This window comes from Hesperophylax consimilis, chromosome 16 (assembly GCF_061612785.1).
Source record: "Hesperophylax consimilis isolate HC1 chromosome 16, BYU_Hcon_1.0, whole genome shotgun sequence".
In the NCBI taxonomy this organism is placed as follows: domain Eukaryota; kingdom Metazoa; phylum Arthropoda; class Insecta; order Trichoptera; family Limnephilidae; genus Hesperophylax; species Hesperophylax consimilis.
In genome coordinates this window covers 26,219,294-26,239,809 of record NC_142851.1, presented here as the reverse complement: position 1 = coordinate 26,239,809, position 20,516 = coordinate 26,219,294, and the positions used below count along the sequence as shown (strand labels likewise).

General features: G+C 34.3%; 1 protein-coding gene across 1 annotated transcript in view; it reads left to right on the top strand.

The window, feature by feature from the left end:
• LOC149416949 (cell adhesion molecule Dscam2-like) overlaps positions 1-20,516 on the top strand; it is a 546,393-nt gene that overhangs the window by 503,177 nt on the left and 22,700 nt on the right. The window contains exons 10-15 of the mRNA XM_089641351.1: positions 2,464-2,645; positions 4,256-4,403; positions 11,254-11,405; positions 11,950-12,040; positions 13,245-13,575; positions 18,495-18,630. Coding sequence (XP_089497477.1) covers positions 2,464-2,645; positions 4,256-4,403; positions 11,254-11,405; positions 11,950-12,040; positions 13,245-13,575; positions 18,495-18,630 — 1,040 coding nt within the window. The remainder of the gene's footprint in view (positions 1-2,463; positions 2,646-4,255; positions 4,404-11,253; positions 11,406-11,949; positions 12,041-13,244; positions 13,576-18,494; positions 18,631-20,516) is intronic.

Below are 20,516 nucleotides of genomic sequence, written 5' to 3'. Positions count from 1 at the left end.
GAGAATAACATAAAGTAGATTAAAAAAATCTTTTTTAAATAGACGACATGGGGCATGTATCTTTACGTAGCCAAGTGGGTACTACTATAAAGACATATCGCTTTTTCTTATGTGGAGGCAAAAACCAGGACTACGGGTGTTAAAGATAGGATACTATATCAAATAATAACACTTATAAAGTTACTTTCAAGTTTATTTACAATTAGTTAACACTCATAATGATTTTTTGACATTTAACGAGAAGGTGGAGAGTGAACACAGGAGCACATCTTTGACTTTCAGTCAAATAAAAAAATTTTAAGGTGTAGTATAGAGTAAGACTCATGCAATTTGTTTCAGCGCCCTGGCGAAAAAAAATGAAAAAAAATCCAAAAAAAAATGTTATTTATTACGTGCCATTTTCTCGATCTCCAAAGAGTACATTATTATTTATTATGTAATATTAATTAGCATGGGTGCTACAAAAGATTATATGCAGGTACACATGATATTTATTAATGTTATTTCATTCACAAGTAATGATGACGATAGGGTAGTCAATTTTTTAAAAATTATGTTGAAAACTTCAATCTTTGAAGCAGCAAAAGCAGTTTGAAATTAGTAGAATAATTTTTATTTATATTTTTTCATTGTCAGTTATTGAATGCACAACTTATCAGATCCCTGACCTATCTAAAGCTTTTGACGCAAATTTACGATAAACCAGATTTTATAGATGTACACTTATTCTGGCTTTGACTGAGCCTAAACTAGTTATTTTCTGTATTACGAAATCTTAATAATTGCAAGATGTTAAAATTAATTACTTCTATACTGCGCCTAGTTAATAAATCTGCCCGCGAAACAATTCCGTTGGTCCGTTTATGAAAAAATGTATTTTACCAAATTAGTCTTTACCAGTTTAGTGACAAAGTATTATAGTAACCATTATGTAATAAACAAAGAATAAAACGACAGTATTCCGCCCATTCCTAAGCGAGAAAACTAATGTCCTCGTTAGCCATAAGCGGTACTAACACTCGAACAATCCCGTGCCAGGCAATAAGGAACGATAGCCCCATTTAGTAGGTCACAGAAACAGGCCCAAGTAGTTATTATTCGATATTTAACCAATTTGAAAGATGACGTAAACAAATCACTTCCGATTTGGTATCGGACGTGAAAGAATTGCCTCCCCTGGTAGCCAGCCATAAGCCATTATGTAATATTACTAATTAATCTGAAGAATTCAGAACAAGAGTGCATTACTGAATACAACAAAACCACGAATCGAAGTTTTTTGGTGATTTCTCTCAGGGATTTCAAAGAATGCATATGATTATTTAGATTTAGACTTTAACCTCAGTGCAAGCGTACAGATTCTCGCCAGGCTACGACCAAACTGCACGGAAAATCAAAACGGCGGAGTCAATGATAATCATGCGTTTATCGGACAATGTGTATAGACAAAGACGGGGCCCTGTGTGCAGATTAGACCGGACGCCTGAAGGAGATCCGTTTGCAAATTGTGAGGACCAGTGGCGATTCGTGCATGAGGCAGGGGAGGCTGTGCCTCCGTAAAAAAATGAGGAGAAAAGGGAGGAAACATAAACATAACTATAGGTACATTCAAAATATAATATACTAAGAACTTCAATTTAAATATTACCTATGTATTTCACTATGACTGGTTTTCTTTGTGTAACTCCTTATACCAGGGTGAAGCGGCCATACTATTCATCGCCGTACAATAATTATGCGCTAATGAGGCGGAGATAGGACCCGCCTCCAAGAATCGCTGACTTCATGTAGGTGGAGGGGGGTTGGGAAGTCCCATGGAACGGTAGCTTACATGGTCCCGCGCTGTTTAGTTTGAGGCGCGCCTCAAATAACTAACACTTCCGAAGTAGAACCGATCATTTACTATTAGCTCTAGAGACAAAGATTTGTTTCGTATTTGGATTAATTTTATCGCGAATCGACTCTATCTACTCGCGAATCTATCTTGTTCTAGTAATTAGCGCAAACATATTTTATTGTAGGTAAACAATTTACCTAATACTTTTTTAAATGTCGTGCCTCTGCACTCTTGACAAACCGCCACTGGTGAGGACCGCATTCTGGCTTCTAATACTATACGATATAGTCCCAGACACCGATCTTATCGATGTTGCCAGGAAGTATGATGGTCCAATAATTAACACCACCCATCCTATACATTTTTCCGAATCCTTCAATGGACCAATGGTTTTAATAATGATTTGAATTTTGTTTTGTCCCGGGCCAAATGCCTAATAAAATGCAGACATTATTTGAATCCAGCCAAAGGTGTAAACTTAATTTAAATGTCCAGGGAACTCTTTTTAAATTATTTTTTTAAGTGCCTATACTAACTTATTATTTCATTTATTACACAAATCACTCGTTTTTAGTTACGTACCTTTATAAAAACGAATAAGCCATTTAAAAAATATATTATTTCAGGTGGCATTTATTGCTGAAAAAACGAAACTTGCACAGAGGAAAAGGCCACCCGAAAAGATGGTCAAAATACAACTTGAAATATTTTAAGTTATTCGACCCACAACGTGAAACTCAAATGCTCTGCCACTTGTCAAAGAACCACTTCTCATCGATCAACACACGAAGAAAACGAAGCATTAAAGGTACAGTCTGACAAATAATACTAGAATAAAATGGAGGACACTGCAAACGTTTAAATGGCAATATAAATAATATGATTCAAAGGTGCAAGGGTATAACTTTAAAAATCGCTGTGGTCCCAGTGTGTATTTTTAACATTTTATTTTTATTTATTTTTTATTTATGTTATGTTACATGATTAATACATTTATTTAGATAAGATACATTAGAGCACCATACTAGGCAGCTGCCTGTTTCATGGTGACCAATGGAGGATAATTAGTTTGAATTTAAGTATAGTGTAAACATCTTTTGGTAGAATTAAAAAAAAATATTGAAAATTTGTAAAAATGTTTTCAATGACTCACAAAATTGCCAAAGTTTTCTATAAAATAAACACAAATATATAAAGTAGTACACATATGTACATACATACATACACACGCAAGTATATACATACACATATATATATATATATATATATACATGCATATATGCTTATACATATGCATACATACACACACATACATATACTTACATACATGTATCTTCTTCCTCACACATGTAAACAATATATAGATACACCTATATCTGAGTACGAGAAGCAGGTTACCGACACTATCACCACACTCATCAAAAAGTCCCCAAGCGCCTTCCTGAAACTTTCGTATTTGGCAATTGACTTTATTTCTATTGGTAAATTGTTGAAGATTTAAGGAGCAAGAAAATTAAGTTGTGACTGTGCCATAGAGGTTCTTGTTGCTGGAATAATATAGTATACAATATTTTTACCCACATGATTTAAGTTTTGCACGGCCAAAAATATTAAGTATAAAAGATTTATTTTGGGTTATTATTACAAATCTGCCCCGATGATGAACACTGAAGATTTCCGAAACGTTGGCCAAAGAAGGAGATACCGATACTAAATACCCAAAAATAATCACTATATTTATTTTTACTCTTTGTCTAGAAATTAGTAGTTACTTCACATAGAATAAAGAAGAATACTAGACGTGTCTTCCATACAAATTTATTTAATTTTGGAAACAAATTTTCCATTTCGCTCACTTACGCCTGATATCGTAGATCTCAATCCAATTTGAATTTCATAAACATAGTTGTGTTTGCAAATTTAAGCCACTATTAGGAAAATATTTGAATCAACAAACAACCCCTCAAGGCATTTCTAGTTTTATTCTTTATTCAATGTTATTTTAAAGGCTTCAAGAAAATGTGTATATTTTCTCCAAGACGAATGGAGAAGGTTTTACGCTTCGAGGAAATATATATTTCCTCTAAGATTCTATCTACATCATAATCTAGGGTGATTTAATAATGGAACTCGTAATTTTTTTATTATAATTGTTATTTTAAATTTATTGTTGTTAAGTTTAAGTTACTGGAATTTTTAATTTATTTTATAATCTTATTGTAAAAGCCTAATAGGGCGTTAATAAATTAATTAATTAAATTCCGACGTTAATTTTGTTCTCAAACCTTGTTAAAGTTTATTCAAAATTTGTCGCACTGTTTTTTATTGCCTGGTGAATAAATCATTTGTAAATTATAATTTTAATGACCAATATTTGATTATACTTTAAATTTAAATTACCATGATTTGACTGTCCAGGCTTGCCCCCGCAAATGATTTACAACTTCCTGGAGCAAGCGGTCCAACCAGGAGTTCACATCTCCCTCAAGTGCTCTGCCTCGGGAGATCCTCCCCCGAGATTCGAGTGGATGCTGGATAGCCAGATACTCTCTCCATCTTCACACAGGTACACCACTTCAATGCTACCAACTTTATTTTAATGCAGTGCAATGTATTTATAATTTTATTTATTTATTTCACACAAGCAGGACATTTAACAAACATAATTAAGTTACAAAAATAGTTGGTCATTAGTGTAAATGTCCCTAGACTAATACTAATAAGTCTGCAGCATTCTTATTCGAACAACAAAAAATATATAAGTATAAAATTAATTCGCAAAATTTTTGTATTGCCTACAACCTGATTGTAGGAGCCATGTTAATCAAAAGAAAATGTAATAAAAAAATTTAAATGATGCCATTTTAACCGTAAGAAAATTTATATATATATAGGTATATATACATATTGTTTTTTTATTTTGAAACAAATGGCTAAAATAAAAATAATAAATAAATAAATATATTCTAAAATTCATTCAGTGGATTCGTTGACTTCGCCGCGACTTCGGGCCAATATATCATACATATGTACAACGTATACTTTAAATATTTATCGCCGCACTTTAAATTAGCACAGATTACGGAAATTACACTTCGTTTCAACTTATTTACATCAGGAGAGATTGTAAAAGAAGCATTAGGTACATTCCATTTTTATTCAAAGTTAAAAATTTCCCTGATAAAACGATCCTTTTGTCGCCATTTTGGATTATTTTATTATAGATTGACGTTTGCGAAAGTTTCGTTTTAATCTGAAGATACATAAATTACTAAATTAACCCAGAAGAAGAAACTACCAACATACTTTTTGCATGTAAATAGTTCTTCCTCGGGTAAATTGTTGAAACGAAGTTTTTTTTTTTTTTTTTTTTTCTTTATTCATAAAAATATATTTGGATACAGGTTTTTACATGCTTTTCGACTACCACACTAGACACATGTCCGTATTATGGTAGTCAAATTTTTTGTATAATTAGATAAATGTAATACATAAATGTATTACTTCCATAAGATATACCTTGAAGTGCGGTAAATATTTAGCAATATTTTTTCCTGCTACTTTTACAGCCGCAGCCACAAAACATTATGCCTTACATTGGATGCCTACTGCTACAACACTGTACACATAAAATTTATAGGAAAAATACGAATACAAAATCGATTACAAAAAATTAAATTTTTGCGAACAACAAAAAAAAATTAAAATTAAACGAATTTAAAGTTGGATTTCAAAAATATGTGATTGATTTATTCTAAAATGTTTTTTTTATAATAATACATGTATTAGTCCATCCGCTGACGGTATAACTGAAAAAACTAGTTGACAACTCGTGTTGCTATCCTGTGTATTTCAATGGCGGTCCGCAAACGGCGCAACCAGTTTTCAACGGCGACACAAATCGCCTGCGCGTTTCCATAGAAATGCCAGTGAGAGATGTCCATAGATTTGCTAGTTTTCGAGAAATTGCGATTTGTCGATGCCTCAAGAGCTATCATAAGAGCATCACTTGATCTTTCATTACTAAATCTTTATAAACATTATAGAAATATGTGTTCCAAACTTCTGAAATATGCCAGAGGTAACTATTATAAAAGTCAGATTCAAGACTGTAATAACGACCCTAAACTTGTCTGGAAAATTATTAGGGAGATGACATATACTAACAACAATACAAACAGTGATATTTCCGAACTGGATACACCAAATCAAAAATTAAATATGGAAGAACATCCAAGGGAAATAGTCCAATTTGTAAATGAATATTTCTCCAATGTCGGTTCTAATTTAGCTAAAAAAATCATTAAACCTCTTCGTACTGCTAATGAGAATAACAACGCACTCACTAATAATATCACCTTTAAATTAAATACAGTTACGGCAGATGACATTAAAATCATTATAGATTCATTAAAACCAACACTCACTTCCGGATCAGATGGCATTTCAATGAGAATAATTAAATCAACTAGAGATGAACTAATCCAACCACTTCTCCACCTTGTGAACAGATGTATCAAGGATGGTATCTTTCCTGCATTGCTTAAATTTGGTTCTGTTATACCAATCTTTAAAGCCGGAAATAAAGCGGATATAAGTAACTATAGACCGATAACAATATTGAATAATCTTTCAAAAATAGTAGAGAAAGTTATTAAGAAACAGCTCACTCAATATTTTGAAAAAAACCGCATACTATCTGAAAATCAATACGGCTTTAGAAAAAATATGGGAACTTCCGATGCCATCGCCTCTATTGTTAAAAGTATAAAACATAGTCTCGATAATGGTAATAAGTGTATCGGTATATTTTTAGATCTATGTAAAGCTTTTGATACAATTGATCATACATATCTACTAGAAAAACTCAAAAAGATTGGAATCGTAGGTCGTGAACTAAATCTCATTCAAAGCTTTATGTCAGAAAGGTCACAACTAGTCAGGATTAAAAATGAATCAAGTCAACCAATACCAATTCAATACGGAGTTCCACAAGGCAGTGTCTTAGGGCCGATTTTATTCCTGATATATATAAATGATCTATGTAATCTAAACTGTCACGGCTCAGTAATTAGTTTCGCAGACGACACAGTTCTTCTCTTCCATGGAAAGTCGTGGGAGACTGTATTCGTAAAAGCTGAAGAAGGGATGAATCAGGTAAAACAATGGCTTGATACAAATTCACTAACATTTAATGATACAAAAACTAAATATATTAAATTCAAAATTTACAACAAACAGATAGATAAAATCAATTCAAAAATAAACATAAAAATTCATAAAAATTGTTTAACCGCGAACCATGAAATTCCTTGCAACTGCCCAAAATTGATTGAAATTCAAACAATAAAATACCTTGGGATAATTATTGATCAAAACTTAAATTGGAACCCCCAAATAAAAAATGTGAGCAACAAATTTAAAAAAATAACCTATTTCTTCAAAACAATAAGAAACATTTTAGATAAAGAACAATTAATTCAAATCTACTACGCATTAGCCCAATCTCAACTACAATATGGTCTTATCGGATGGGGAAGCTCATGCGATTCCACTATAAAACCAGTCCTCATAACACAAAAGGCAATTCTAAAAATTATACTTAGGATCCCCATCAGAACTCCTACCGACTATGTTTTTAAAACCCTGAACACCAAAACAATTATACGGAAAAGATATACTAATTTACGCATTCAAAAACCAGGACAACTTTACACAGACAAACTCAGACAGACTCACAAGATCCACACTACAACGTATGTTACACCAACCTAAACTAAAATAACTTTTGGACAAAGAAATATGCAGTATTATTCTATAAAATTATTTAATGTCCTCCCTTTTGAAATAAAAAACATTAAAAAAATAACTGACTTCAAAAGAAACATTAAGAAATGGATTATGGATAAGGGAAGGAAAAATATAGATACAATTTTGCAACCCAACAAAGACTAAAGCTTGTATTATGTTTTTTTTTTTCTCTAAATATTGTTTTTTAATTTTCTATGTAGTATTTTAACATATGTACTTATACTATTTCAAACATACAACCATGTACAATGTGACCTTAGAACGGGGTACCCCAGTAAGGACACATTATCTTATATAAAAAATTGTTAAATAAAAAATAAAAAAATAAATTTAAAAAATATGTCCAAACGGGGAAACATTAATTTTTTTCAGTAGGTAGAAAAATTCCCGTTTATTTACGACTATAGGCTTCCTGATTTGCAAGAAAAGAAAAATGGCTGCTTTAGCATTCCTTGATTTTGCAGTCATTTTCAACTCTATACAATATTGACAGATGACAGCTGAAGTGTTCTTCTTCATTCTATGGTTAAACAAGCTTAGATAATTTGTGAAATCGCAAACTTGAGTTGCGCCGTGAAAAAAGCTCGACGACCAGTTTGCAACTGGCAGTTGCCAACCTCTGTATCTTTCGAAACTTTCCTGCCGCCGGTTTAGCCACGTCACAAACGCATTTCAACCCTTCCGTTACGGTGTTCAAAAATTCCTCGTCCTCCGGTGCTATACACTCCGTAAATATTTATATATTGTAATCACTTAATGCAATACATAAATGTATTGCGGAGGAATGCCTAAAATTTTAACTCTGTTTTTAGTATATTTAAAGAGATATTTTATTAATTCGAGACGATGTTCACTCAGTTTGTAGCACCGGCAAGGAAAGGTTAAACCACGAACTTATTGGTTTATTAAACCGAAGGATACAGAGTAGGCCTCCAGTTTCAGTTGCCTGTGAGCGAATGGACTCAAGATTTAACAGGGCATGGATAACTATGTTCCTATTCAAAATACGACAAATAAATAAATAATGAAAAAAAATTATTACAAAAATTTCTTAAAACCGCTTTTAATCAATTCAATCAACATCATCAATCGTAATGAAAAACAACAAAAAAAAAGTTTCAAGTTTAGTTCAAAACATTATTTTTTTTGCATAAGAAATATATTTCTAATTTTAGGATATTAAATGTTTCCGCTAAGCTTAAACGTACAAATCCTGTAAAGTTTTACAAGTTCCATGTCCATTTATTTAAAAAGATTACGATTTTCATGTAAACAAAAAATGCTACTAGATTTTGTTGGTCCGTAACTTATTGTTTAGAAATTAATAATATTTTTGATTAGTTAGTTTTATAGCGACGTCTAAAGCAGGGGTCTCCAAACTACGGCCCGCGGGCTGTGTCCGGCCCGCCAGTGTCATCCATCCGGCCCGCGACATCTTATGACCATTTTCATCAATCAGGCCCGCGACAACTAATGGCTAAGACCTTACTCAGAAGGGGCGAATCCACCGCTAATTTTTTCGTGCGAATATATATGCTCATTGGCGAGGTACTGGGCACCAATACATTGCGTCCATAAGTATAGATATAGGGTACTACCACTACTTATTTCCGCGTGTAACCACGAGATGAAGCAAGCGTCGCAGTTGTGACAATACAATACAACACAATTTAGTAATTGAACACTAGCGTAAGCGCAGTGTTGCCAACTTAACGGATTCCACGTCATATCTGGGGGATTGGAGTGAGTTTGAAGTGAAATGATTTATGAAGAAATATGATCCCTGGAAATTTTATTCTCCACTTTTTACTTTTACTCCCCCCCCCCCCCGTGGACGAAAATATGGGTGTCTAGAAATTAAAACAGTTTTGGCCCTCCGAACTCACTGGAGTAGTCAATGTGGCCCTCCGGCTGAAAAGTTTGGAGACCCCTGGTCTAAAGTATCAATAAATAGAAGTGTTAAAATAAAGATTGTTTATTTCATATCTAAATTAAGGTAACCGGATAAATCATCAAAATGATAATTCATCACATCTTTAAAAAGTTATATAAAGTCATGGAAAGTGATGAAATAGAAACTTTATTAACTGGGTTAAGTAGGTTAGGTTAGGTTAGGTTTATTTTTTTTTTCATCGTTTTTTAGTGACTTTATATCACTTTTTAAAAGTGTGTTGAATTTTCACTGTGTTGAGTTATCATGGAACCCTAAATTAATGATTTATGGTATCTTTTTTTATTTATTAACATTCAAACCTGCTAAACTACTTATGTAGTTTGTCAGCAGGTACATAATGACAACATTTTTGCAATAACATGGTACAATGGTAAACAGTATGTAGGTATGTATAATGTTGATGATAAATTAACAATAAATGATAAGTTGGTTAAATTACAGAATTAACCAACATACGAGGCGTATCCAGAAAGTAAGTGAACTGAGGCTCTCACGACCGAACGAATTTTATTTTCGACATGTTAGCTACACATACGTGTAGCCTGACTCTTCCCCTCCGCAACGAGACAGGTTCAAGGTCAGTACGTTGAGAAGTGTCGACGCGACAACACGTTTCGTGAAAAATGTCAATCCAATCTCCCGCCAAGTGCGAAATACGCGGCGTCATCCGTTATGTCGTTTGGAAGTGAAAACCTCCGTTTGAGGTTTATAATTTGGTGAAAACTGCATATGGTGATAAAGCTATGAATCGTACGAGTATGTACAAGTGGTATCGCGAGCTTAAAAATGGTTCTCACCTCTTCACCCTCCGCTAAAAAGTTCAAAACCACAATTTCAGCCAAGAAAATTATGGCATCCGTGTTTTTGGACTGTCAAGGCATAATTTTCATTGAATATCTGCCTCAAAGGGAGACCATCGACTCTGCAAGATACTGTGAGACCCTAAAAAATTGCGGAAGGCGATTCAAAACAAGAGGAGAGGCATGCTGACAAAGGGAGTCAGCCTGCTGCACGACAATGCCAGACCACACACGGCCAACGCAACGAAGGAACTGCTTGCTTCGTTTAAACGGGATGTCCTAAACCACCCCGCGCATTCCCCTGACCTAGCACCTTCAGATTTTTATCTCTTTACCTCCCTGAAGCTGTACATGGGTAGAAAAAGGTTTTCAACCGACGAGGAGGTAAAGGGGGAGGTGGAGAAGTGGACGAAGGGGTTGGCGGGAAACTACTTCGAGGAAAGCATCAAAAAGTTGATACTCCGCTTCACCACCTGCATTGGGAGGAATGGCGACTATGTCGAAAAATAGCTTACATATGTACTACGGTAACCACGTAGTTTTTATGTTTCAATAAAAAAAATTGTAACCTACAAAAATTCAGTACACTTACTTTCTGGATACGACTCGTATATAAATATAAATATGTAAGAAACAGTATAAGCCTAATATAACAAAACAAGCACAAATGAATGTAATATGAACAAATGAATATAATCAACAAGTACTTCTATGGTTTTAAAATACATAAGGTAAAACAAATTTATAACGGTTTTCCATTTCCCTAGAAACTGAATTCCAATTAGGAAAACAAGGTCTTCAGTAGTGCATCAATATAAATTTGACTGATTTACTTGTCTTCTTTGTATCAGGTATATGATTGGTCAATACGTGGACCACGCGGGCATTGTAATAACCCACCTGAATATAACAGGAGTCAGGGTGGAAGACGGAGGACTTTATGAATGCAGATCCACCAACTCTAAGGGACATAGTACGCACACGGCAAGGTTGAACGTTTACGGTAATTATTCATATTTTTTTACGAAAATACATGCATTATATAATTAAAAGTAATGCAAAATCATGTGTTTTTGGTTTGAAAATTTGGTCGCTTAATAAATAAATATAAATACTGCGAGTATAATACATCTTGGCCTTTAAAATAATCGAGTATTTTTTACATAAGTCTTTTTATAAGCCCAGAAAAAAATAATGTAAAGGCCTATGAAAACTGCTTTAAAGTTAAAAATCTCCTATTGACGAACCCATTTTCGGTTATAATTTTATTGTATAATGTGGTAAATTAAGTTATTTATAAAATGATCGAAAAAAAATTTAATATTTATGCCTGAACATTCACAAAATAAAATAAAAGGCACTTTTTGACCTTGTTTTTTTCTTGCATAAATCAAAACAGGCGGATGGTGTTAAGCGGGAATTTAAACCTAATCGCCATATACGTAAGGGTTGTTATTGATAGCGGCTCAATTTAAAATATTACACGACGTAGTGCATCGCCTTAATTAGTGAAGCTAGTAGTGATAAATCCGTCTGTTTTCTTGCAGGGCCTCCCTACATTCGATCAATAACTTCTGTTCGTGGTATTACGGGAAGTGATTTAACCATATTATGTCCGTACTACGGATATCCGATAAGGTAACTATATTTTTTAATCATTACGTATGTTGTCTAAAGATTTTTTTTCTATGATTTATATTATAGTGTAATCAAAGACTGTATTTTAATGACGACTGGCAATTTTTAAGAGAAAAGGAGCTGAGAATGTGAAAATATAAAGGAATTTGGTGTGGCGCTACAAAAAAACTTAAAACCTCTCAATGTTGACCTAAGACCAAAGATATATTGTCAGCAATAACAATACAAATTCTGTCATACCTCTCTTTATCACGATGCCCGTGTTATGGTAATATGCCGTATCTATAGATACAGCATTTTACCTTTAAAAAGTTATAAAAATTCCATTTGTCGAGTTACATTGTACAAACTTACTTTTATTTCGTAATTGTAAAAAGCATTCACTTTGTGGCTCATCATAATTTTTATAAAGAAGAATATTTAAAAAGTTTTAAATATTCTCCTGACGAAGGAAGGGATCTTCCGAAACCGGTAGAGTGAAAATAAAACTATCGTGGTCAAAAACAAATTTATGTGTTTTTATTATATATTACTTTTATTTGTTTATTGTAGTTAATTCCAAAGGAATTTACATTGGAACAATGCTGTAACTGCAAAAAAATGATTTTGTAATGGAAGAACGTTGCAACTAAAAATACTGCATTATGTCAGGACAAGCCCACAAATACGCTGTTTTACCATTAGGTACAATCCAGTTGCCGTGCGGTATATGTTTGATTTTTTGAGTCTGAGATGTTTACAGCGTTTTTGTCTCGCTCTCACTCACTATCTGTGCCACGTTCGTATCGCGTGATGTGGCAATATGCTGTATCTCCATAAAGCTAATTTTGTGATGAATGATTTTTTTTTTACATTTTTCTATTTTCCTCACAAACTAATAGTTGCAACAATTTAGAATTTGGGGGATGGTATGATAGAGAAATTATTTGAAATGTTTAAAAAAAAAGAAAACATATCATGACTTTCAAAATACAAGATATATTTGAATTTTTTTAACAACATTTCAATCTAACCGCTAGCCAAATTTGAAAGTGTTACTTACTCTTAGTTTGCGAGGGAAGTAACAAAATGTTCAAAAAAGTTTAATGTCATTTATCTCAGAACAAGCTTCTTCCAATACACGGGTGATGAAGACACCATTGCTGTCTTGTATCTTAGACATTTACGATAGCTAAGCCAAACACTTTATTATCATCAATTTCAGCTTCGTTAAATGGGACACCACCCGATTCGAGCTGAACGCCGAGCCTCGCTATGTTCAGAGCGTGGACGGCAGCTCCCTGAAGATCCTCCGACTGAACCCGTCCAAGGACTCCGGGACGCTCACCTGCTCCGTGGGCAGCCCTGGCGGCGAGCTGGCCAAGCGAGAGATTCACCTGGCCATCAACAGCCCGCCCGTATTGTCTCCGCTCTCTTACCCGCCCGACCTCAAGTCTGGAGAACGGGCGCAGTTATCTTGCACTGTCATCTCCGGAGATATGCCAGTGTTCTTTTCATGGCAGAAGGATGGATTGCCTATTGCTTCGGTTCTGCAGGTAACCTAATACTCTAACCACCATTGTTCGGCAAAACTGGCAAGGTGGAAGACTCACTTGGCCATCAACAGCCCGTGCTATCTTCGCTCTGTTATCCGCACGACCTCAAGTCTGGGGAACGGGGGCAGTTATCTTGTATTGTCATCTCCGGAGATAGGCTGGGGTTATTTTCATTGCAGAAGGATGGATTGCTGATTGCTTCGGTGCTGCAGGTAACCTAATACTCTACCCACCATTGTTCGGCAAAGCTGGCCAGATGGGAAATTCACTTAGCCATCAACAACACGCCCGTGCAGTCTCCGTTCTGTTAAGGGGGCAGTTTCTTGTACTGTCATCTCCGGAGATAGGCTGGGGTTATTTACATTGCAGAAGGATGGTTTGCTAATTGCTCCGGTGCTGCAGGTTAAACTAATACTCGAAAACACATTGTTTCCAATATCTATCTAATCGCAGGTCATGACTAAAGTAAATCATATGATCTTAGAAAAAAGATGACGCAACTCTTGGGACAGACCTGATGAGGTTGTTCCTAACGACTTTCACTCTATATTAAAATACTTGACTCTGCTTCATGGACATACATAACATCAAAGTAAAAGTTTTGTCTGAAGATGATCAAAGAACTACAAAGTTCTTTCATTGTTTGTTTTAGATAAAGTTTAAATTAAAAATCTTCAACAGATCTACCTGTCTCTTGTAAGAGGCTCGTATAAGAGCTACGTTTCAGCCTTTTGCATCATAAAAATATTTTTTTTAATTTGTTTGGCTCTCGTAAATAAAATAAAATTTCAATTGAATAATTATAGAAAGAAAAAGTTTTTTGTTTGTTTTTGTCTAGTATGTGTATTTTTAAATCCTTGAAAACTCTTCTAAATGCCGAAAATAAAATTTTTGTAAGCCGGATTAACGTGTGTGTTTTACGGAAAAATTTTCGCCAAAATCAACATTAGGATGAAAAGCTCTTCGGGTTTATGATATAATTATTTTCATACCATGTTCGCCCGTTATTTAATAAATCATCAATTTCTCGAACTCTTTTACATTTACTATGAAAAATGGTAATTTATTTAAATTTGCCCCCCTACATTTTGATACTCATCCGATTTTGAAAAACTCCTTTCGAAGTTGTTTTTTATTTACATAATGAACATACATTGCATGACATTAGTATTTTTACTCTCTATTTCCAAATTATTTTGTCGTTTAACTACAATCATTATTGTTTAGTTAGTTTATCTATTGGTATTACAACCAAACCACAAAGTGACTACTTTCCACCAAAAAAATATACAAATTAAAATAACTAAAAAATAAAATAAAATTTAAAAAAAAAAAACTCAATCTTAAAGACACAAGCCCTTGCAATATTTACCTTTTTTCGGCGAGATTTGTTTCTGTAATAATAATAAAAATCAGTGGCATGCATTGATCCTTGACAAAGGGTAGCCTGGAGCTTTTCAGGTGTTGATTATTTTTTTATAAAAATAGAGCCGTAAGGCTCTATATACCGCTCGATATATCATCTACCATTGGGATACACATGTCAAAGATATATTTACTCAAAGACACAAATACTTTATTTTACGATTCTGCCAAAATATAACATCGCAACTGCGATTCTACAAATAATTCATTACTCCTCCCACACCAACACCAAACCAGTATTTGATTCCGACATACACCAACACAAAACACGATCACAAAATCGAATACACTTATTACCTAGTAACCTAAAACTTTCAGCAAGGAGCAAAACAACATTGACAAGAACTCTTAAAAGCTATTTCCTCAGCAGTTTTATTGATGAGTGACACATTCTTTCTTTGAAACTCCAGAAGAACATCTTTTAATGTATAAATGAAAAAAAAATCCATTAAACTGTGTTAGTCTGTCTAGTCTGTTTTAAAATTGTAATGATCTGCCCTTTCTACTTCAAACTTTTCCTTCTCTTCTTTCTACGATAATTTTCCTTAAGTCCCGTAGGTAACTTTTCCATAAGGCTTTGGTTATATATATATCCGGGGAGGGAAGGTCCTCCCTGCCGTCTTTTCTTTATTACACACCCCTTCAAGAGTGTACATCCTAGTTTGTCTACGTGACGTACGACCTTGAACGTACTCATTTCACGTGACGGTTCAGTATAAAAAGGCTTCACCGAACGTTGTGTTGGTTTTTTGTTTCTCGGTTTAGAAACCTAGTTATTTATGTATGTGTGGTATCCCTTGGTTCTTTTGAGATAGAGTGAGTTGAATCCATTACCGCTGTGTTTTAAAACCATTTCATAAACCTTATCTTCTAAGTCGCCTGCTCCCCCCCCCCACTAGCTACTCGATTCTACCTATCGTAGGGTAATGTGAATATAATAAAGTGTTAGATTTTATATATGTGATATACATACGATAAGTTTATGGTGTTAGTTGTCGGCGCCATCCATGTATATATTTTGGGAGGGGAAGGAGAGGAAAGGAAATGAATTTTTTTCAAGCTAAGATTGACTCCTCCTCTTACCAAACAAAACTGATGGATGATAATTTGAGCAAGGCGATCGATATCTGCGTGTCTGGATATCACAACCGGCCGGGTCTCCCCTTGTTCCAAATCGGCAACCTTCACGCCAGAATAAAGAAAACCAGGTCTCATCACCAATTTCAGAATTGCCCCAATCTCAAACACCTCCAGGATAACCTACTTTACTGAGTGTAGAAGGGGAAAGCCATGACATCCCTTGTCACGAATCTAGTCGCGAAAATGTGACACGTAAGGTCCTAAGTTACGAGCCACCTCTAGAAAACATTGTAACTCCCACGCCGTCGGGGATTTACATCCCTTTCTAGGTCAATACATAGATAACACACGACGATCTTGTCGACATTTAGCCTGCTTTTTAACGATAGGTTGTGTGCCTACCCATTCAGCCAATTATCATGTGAGATATATGTAAGGTCTACTCGAAATGCCAAATTTTGGATGAGGACTGTCTGTATTTTAATATTCGGTTCTAGTAATTATTTTATGAGGTTACTAGCATCCTCGTGTATTAGGTATGGGTAACTCCTACTGAATACCTATCCTCTCAGGTAGGTATAAACGGATAATTGGTTTGATTTTTGCATTTAATTTAAAGAGGCTGCCTACCTCTCGAAAGGTACCTGTTGAGAAAAGTTGTTCGGTTGGTAGTTTTATTTCGGAGATTACCATCTCCCTCTTTCGACTTTAGATTTGTTTTTGTGCATCCCAATTCGTAACTTAGAAAGTCAAACAATAGATGAAAAGTATTAAATTAGAAAGTCAAATAACAGAAGAAAAGTTTTCATTTTGTTCCGTCTGGTTGCATCCGATCGCTTTCAATTCGGGACGGCATACGCTAGCAAAACTTCCCCCTTTGACTGACTGTACACCGCGCCTCTCGGCCTATATATGAAAAGGTCATTGGCCTGTCTCTCACTCACAGCTGATTGACAATCCGTCTAGGGTATTCCTTTTAATGATAACATTGTTTGGGCGGCAGGTGTCGTAAACTTAGTTGTATCCGTCCTTTAAACGGGGTCCTCTGGAATTTAATAAATAATATAAAAAAACTCACCCAGTTAGTCACCTCTCATTCTCAGCGTGAAGCTTACCTGGTTACACTATATAGCTAAATCACTTTAATTTTCGACCTCCTCCCTACGCTTATAAAAGGGTAATTAAATATTCCTGTAAATAAAATTGTACCTCCCTAATCTGTTAGGATTCGAACCCACAGTTAATAATCTATTTGATTCTCTGGTTTTCGGTCTCCGTGGATAGAATGCCATCTCGCCAAATCAATAACCTAGCCGGATTAAACACTTCCCGCCTTTAAGTACATTCACTCCGTTTTAAAAACGCAATCATTATTTTTATTATTTTCATGTTTTTAAGACAAGCAATCTAGTTCGAACTGTATACGAAATCACGTTTAAATCAACACAACTTTATAACACAATCGCGATTGCACAACACCTGGCGCCCCTGAGGTGGGTTTTTACAAAACGGCGCTCTACAAATTATCCAATTATTATTATTGTCATTATTATTAATTGTTTTCCCACTGAGTCGAACCACTTTCACTTCACACAAACACCGGATCAATAATCTTTCACTTTAATTCAATATTCCGCAATATTCTCTAATACCATTTGAATTCAATAATTAACTGTAATTTCAAACAACACTTCTGATTTGTATCCATTTCTCGGGGCTGTCAATGCACTCAAGTTCAAGACTCGACTGTCCCTCCGGTCTCTCCTTTCCCGTGGGAATCTGTTTACTCCAGGCCTGTCTGTCAATAAATCTTCCGTCGTTGTCTAAACAAAAAAATTTTTTTGAGCATGTTCGTTTATTATTTATCGTTTATTTTTGTGGATATTCAAAACATCACAAAATCTATGTAGGTACAATGTTCATCGAACATCCTTTTAAATTCGTTTTTTTATTGTAAAAATGAGTTTCTTTTTTTATCAATATTAATTAATGTCATCGTTCACAAAATGAGTTTTTTTAAACTCACTGGGAATAATATATTATAAATATTATTTTTTAATGTATTATCACTAAATAAGAAAATTAAAAAAATAAATTATGCCATATTGTATAAAAACGCTCGGGAAAATCGCAACCAAACATTATACGAGTATATTGGCCTATTACAAACAATTGCTTACGGTAGAAATTTATGGTACTTATAAGAAATTTATGGATAGTAATTTTTTTCCAGAAATCTAGAGACGAAGAAAGGTAGATTCTTTTCAGCTTGTATGGGCTGTACGCCACTGCTAACAATGACTCAGAATATTGAGTAGCTTTTCATAATCCTAAAGCTCTGCTGACTTTTGCTGATTCAGAAAAAACTGGTTTGATTTTAAAAAACTACATGGCTATTGTTCTTTTTAACATAGATTGAAGAGAGAAGTACCGAGTTCTTCAGTTATCTGCTCTTCAAAAGCTTATCCGCCGATCACAGTGGGACGTACACCTGCACATCCTCCAACACCGCTGGAAAAGTCAATAAATCCACGGAATTTGTCATCAAAGGTAGGTACCAAAGCATTCTATTTCATTGTTCTGAAATTCAATTATTCATCCATGAATTTCATGTGAAAACGGAACGTTGTGAAGCATAGTTATCGAATATTTCTTCACAGGATATAAATTTCAAAATTGCTTGAAATAGTCAGGATTTTTTTGTCACTGCATTGTAGATTGGTACAGTCGCCGGAGATACTTTCACTGTATAATGCTGCGTATACATTTGGAAGCCGAAACGTAAGCCGAGCCTCGAATTATACATAGAAAAGAAACGAATCAACCCCAAGCGGCATTTTGCGTACTTTACTGTTGCTTCGTTCCTTTCCCATAATTCGAGGCTCGCAAATATAAACGCAGCATTATAATACACGATTATAATTATAATTTTTCTATTGCATAACAGAAACCGCGCGTATTAAGCGGAAGCTACAAGCCAAATATGTGTATATTCTTCGCATACCTTATATTTTAGGTAATAGGCATTAAAATCGCTTGACAAACGGAGTCTAGAAACGTTCGATTTCCAGCACAAAACTGGTTTTTATTTATTTTGTAAATAATTTTATAAGAAAGCAAAAAAGTTATTCAAGTGAAACTGTCACAGATAATCTTAGCTATAGTACTGTATATGTTTAAGTTGTTTCCTTTACGCGTTCATACATTTCTATTAAAAAATATATTTTTTAGTAGTTTAGATTAATATTTTCTACTGAGTAATTTATTTTTTTATTTGTATTCTACTCAAGCGAAACGATAGGAAAACATTAAATTTATCTAAAGCATATTTTTGGTATTCAAAATGTACACCAATTCGTTATAAAGATTAATCAAAATAGTGATTGAGCATTAAGCTTCGCCTTAAGCGACAAACCGTTGAAAACTTATTGTAGGGACTTGCAATACTTCCTTCTAGCGCAAAGTTATCATAAAGTTTTGTCTCTTTCTCGCGAAGAAGCTTTCACGTACTCAATGGCGTTTATAGGTACACAATAGTTTATAATGTTCCACGAGTAAGAATTCGACCCTAACCACTGAACATAATATATAATCCCAAGAAGTGTGACATATTTCTATGTGAAAGAAAAGTGATGTCACCAATATAAATTTACAAGACCTGTCGACTCCTAAATCCCAGACAGGCCAATGAAATTGAAAAAGTCTTGATATCAAATTGATATTCTTAATAAGTTCATGAAAGAATTTCGATATTTTAAAAAGTTGGATCCATTTCATCAGAAGCAAGAAAAAATAAGCAAACTGACAAGCCCACAGCACACTTAGATATTCTTGTATTATCTTCTCCTCTTTTAACACAACCGATTCGCATTTCGTCTGTCTGTTAATTTGTGTATACGTTCCGTTTCCGTTTCAAGATGATGGCCGTTTTAATGTATCAGTAAAAAAATCGTGTGAAATCGTTGTATTTTTTCAATGTTATGGTACATTTCTGCCTGAAAAAGTTTGAAAAAGAAATGTCGTTGCCATAGTGACGTTTCTTTAGTCAAATGGCATAATTTATTATTTGATTTTTTAAATTTTATATTAATATATAATTTATAGATATTCAATAATCTACTTACAAATCTTTGAATTTCAGAGAAAATTGAAATTTATTGAATACGAAGTAAATTATAAACATGCTTTTTTGAACGCAAGGTTTATTATTCATAGAACTGCTATTTACGATAGGTACGAGCAACTAAATTCTTTAGGTCACGTTTCCAGCAAAACTACATTAACCTCATGCGTTCGATTCCCATGGGATTATCGTGGAATTCTTACTGGAGGAACTACATTATGTAATTTATTCTCTGTTGTTCTTCTCGAAATGTAACAATAAGAATTCTTCGCATTTAATGGTCCCATCGACGACCATCGAAGAATCGAATGAT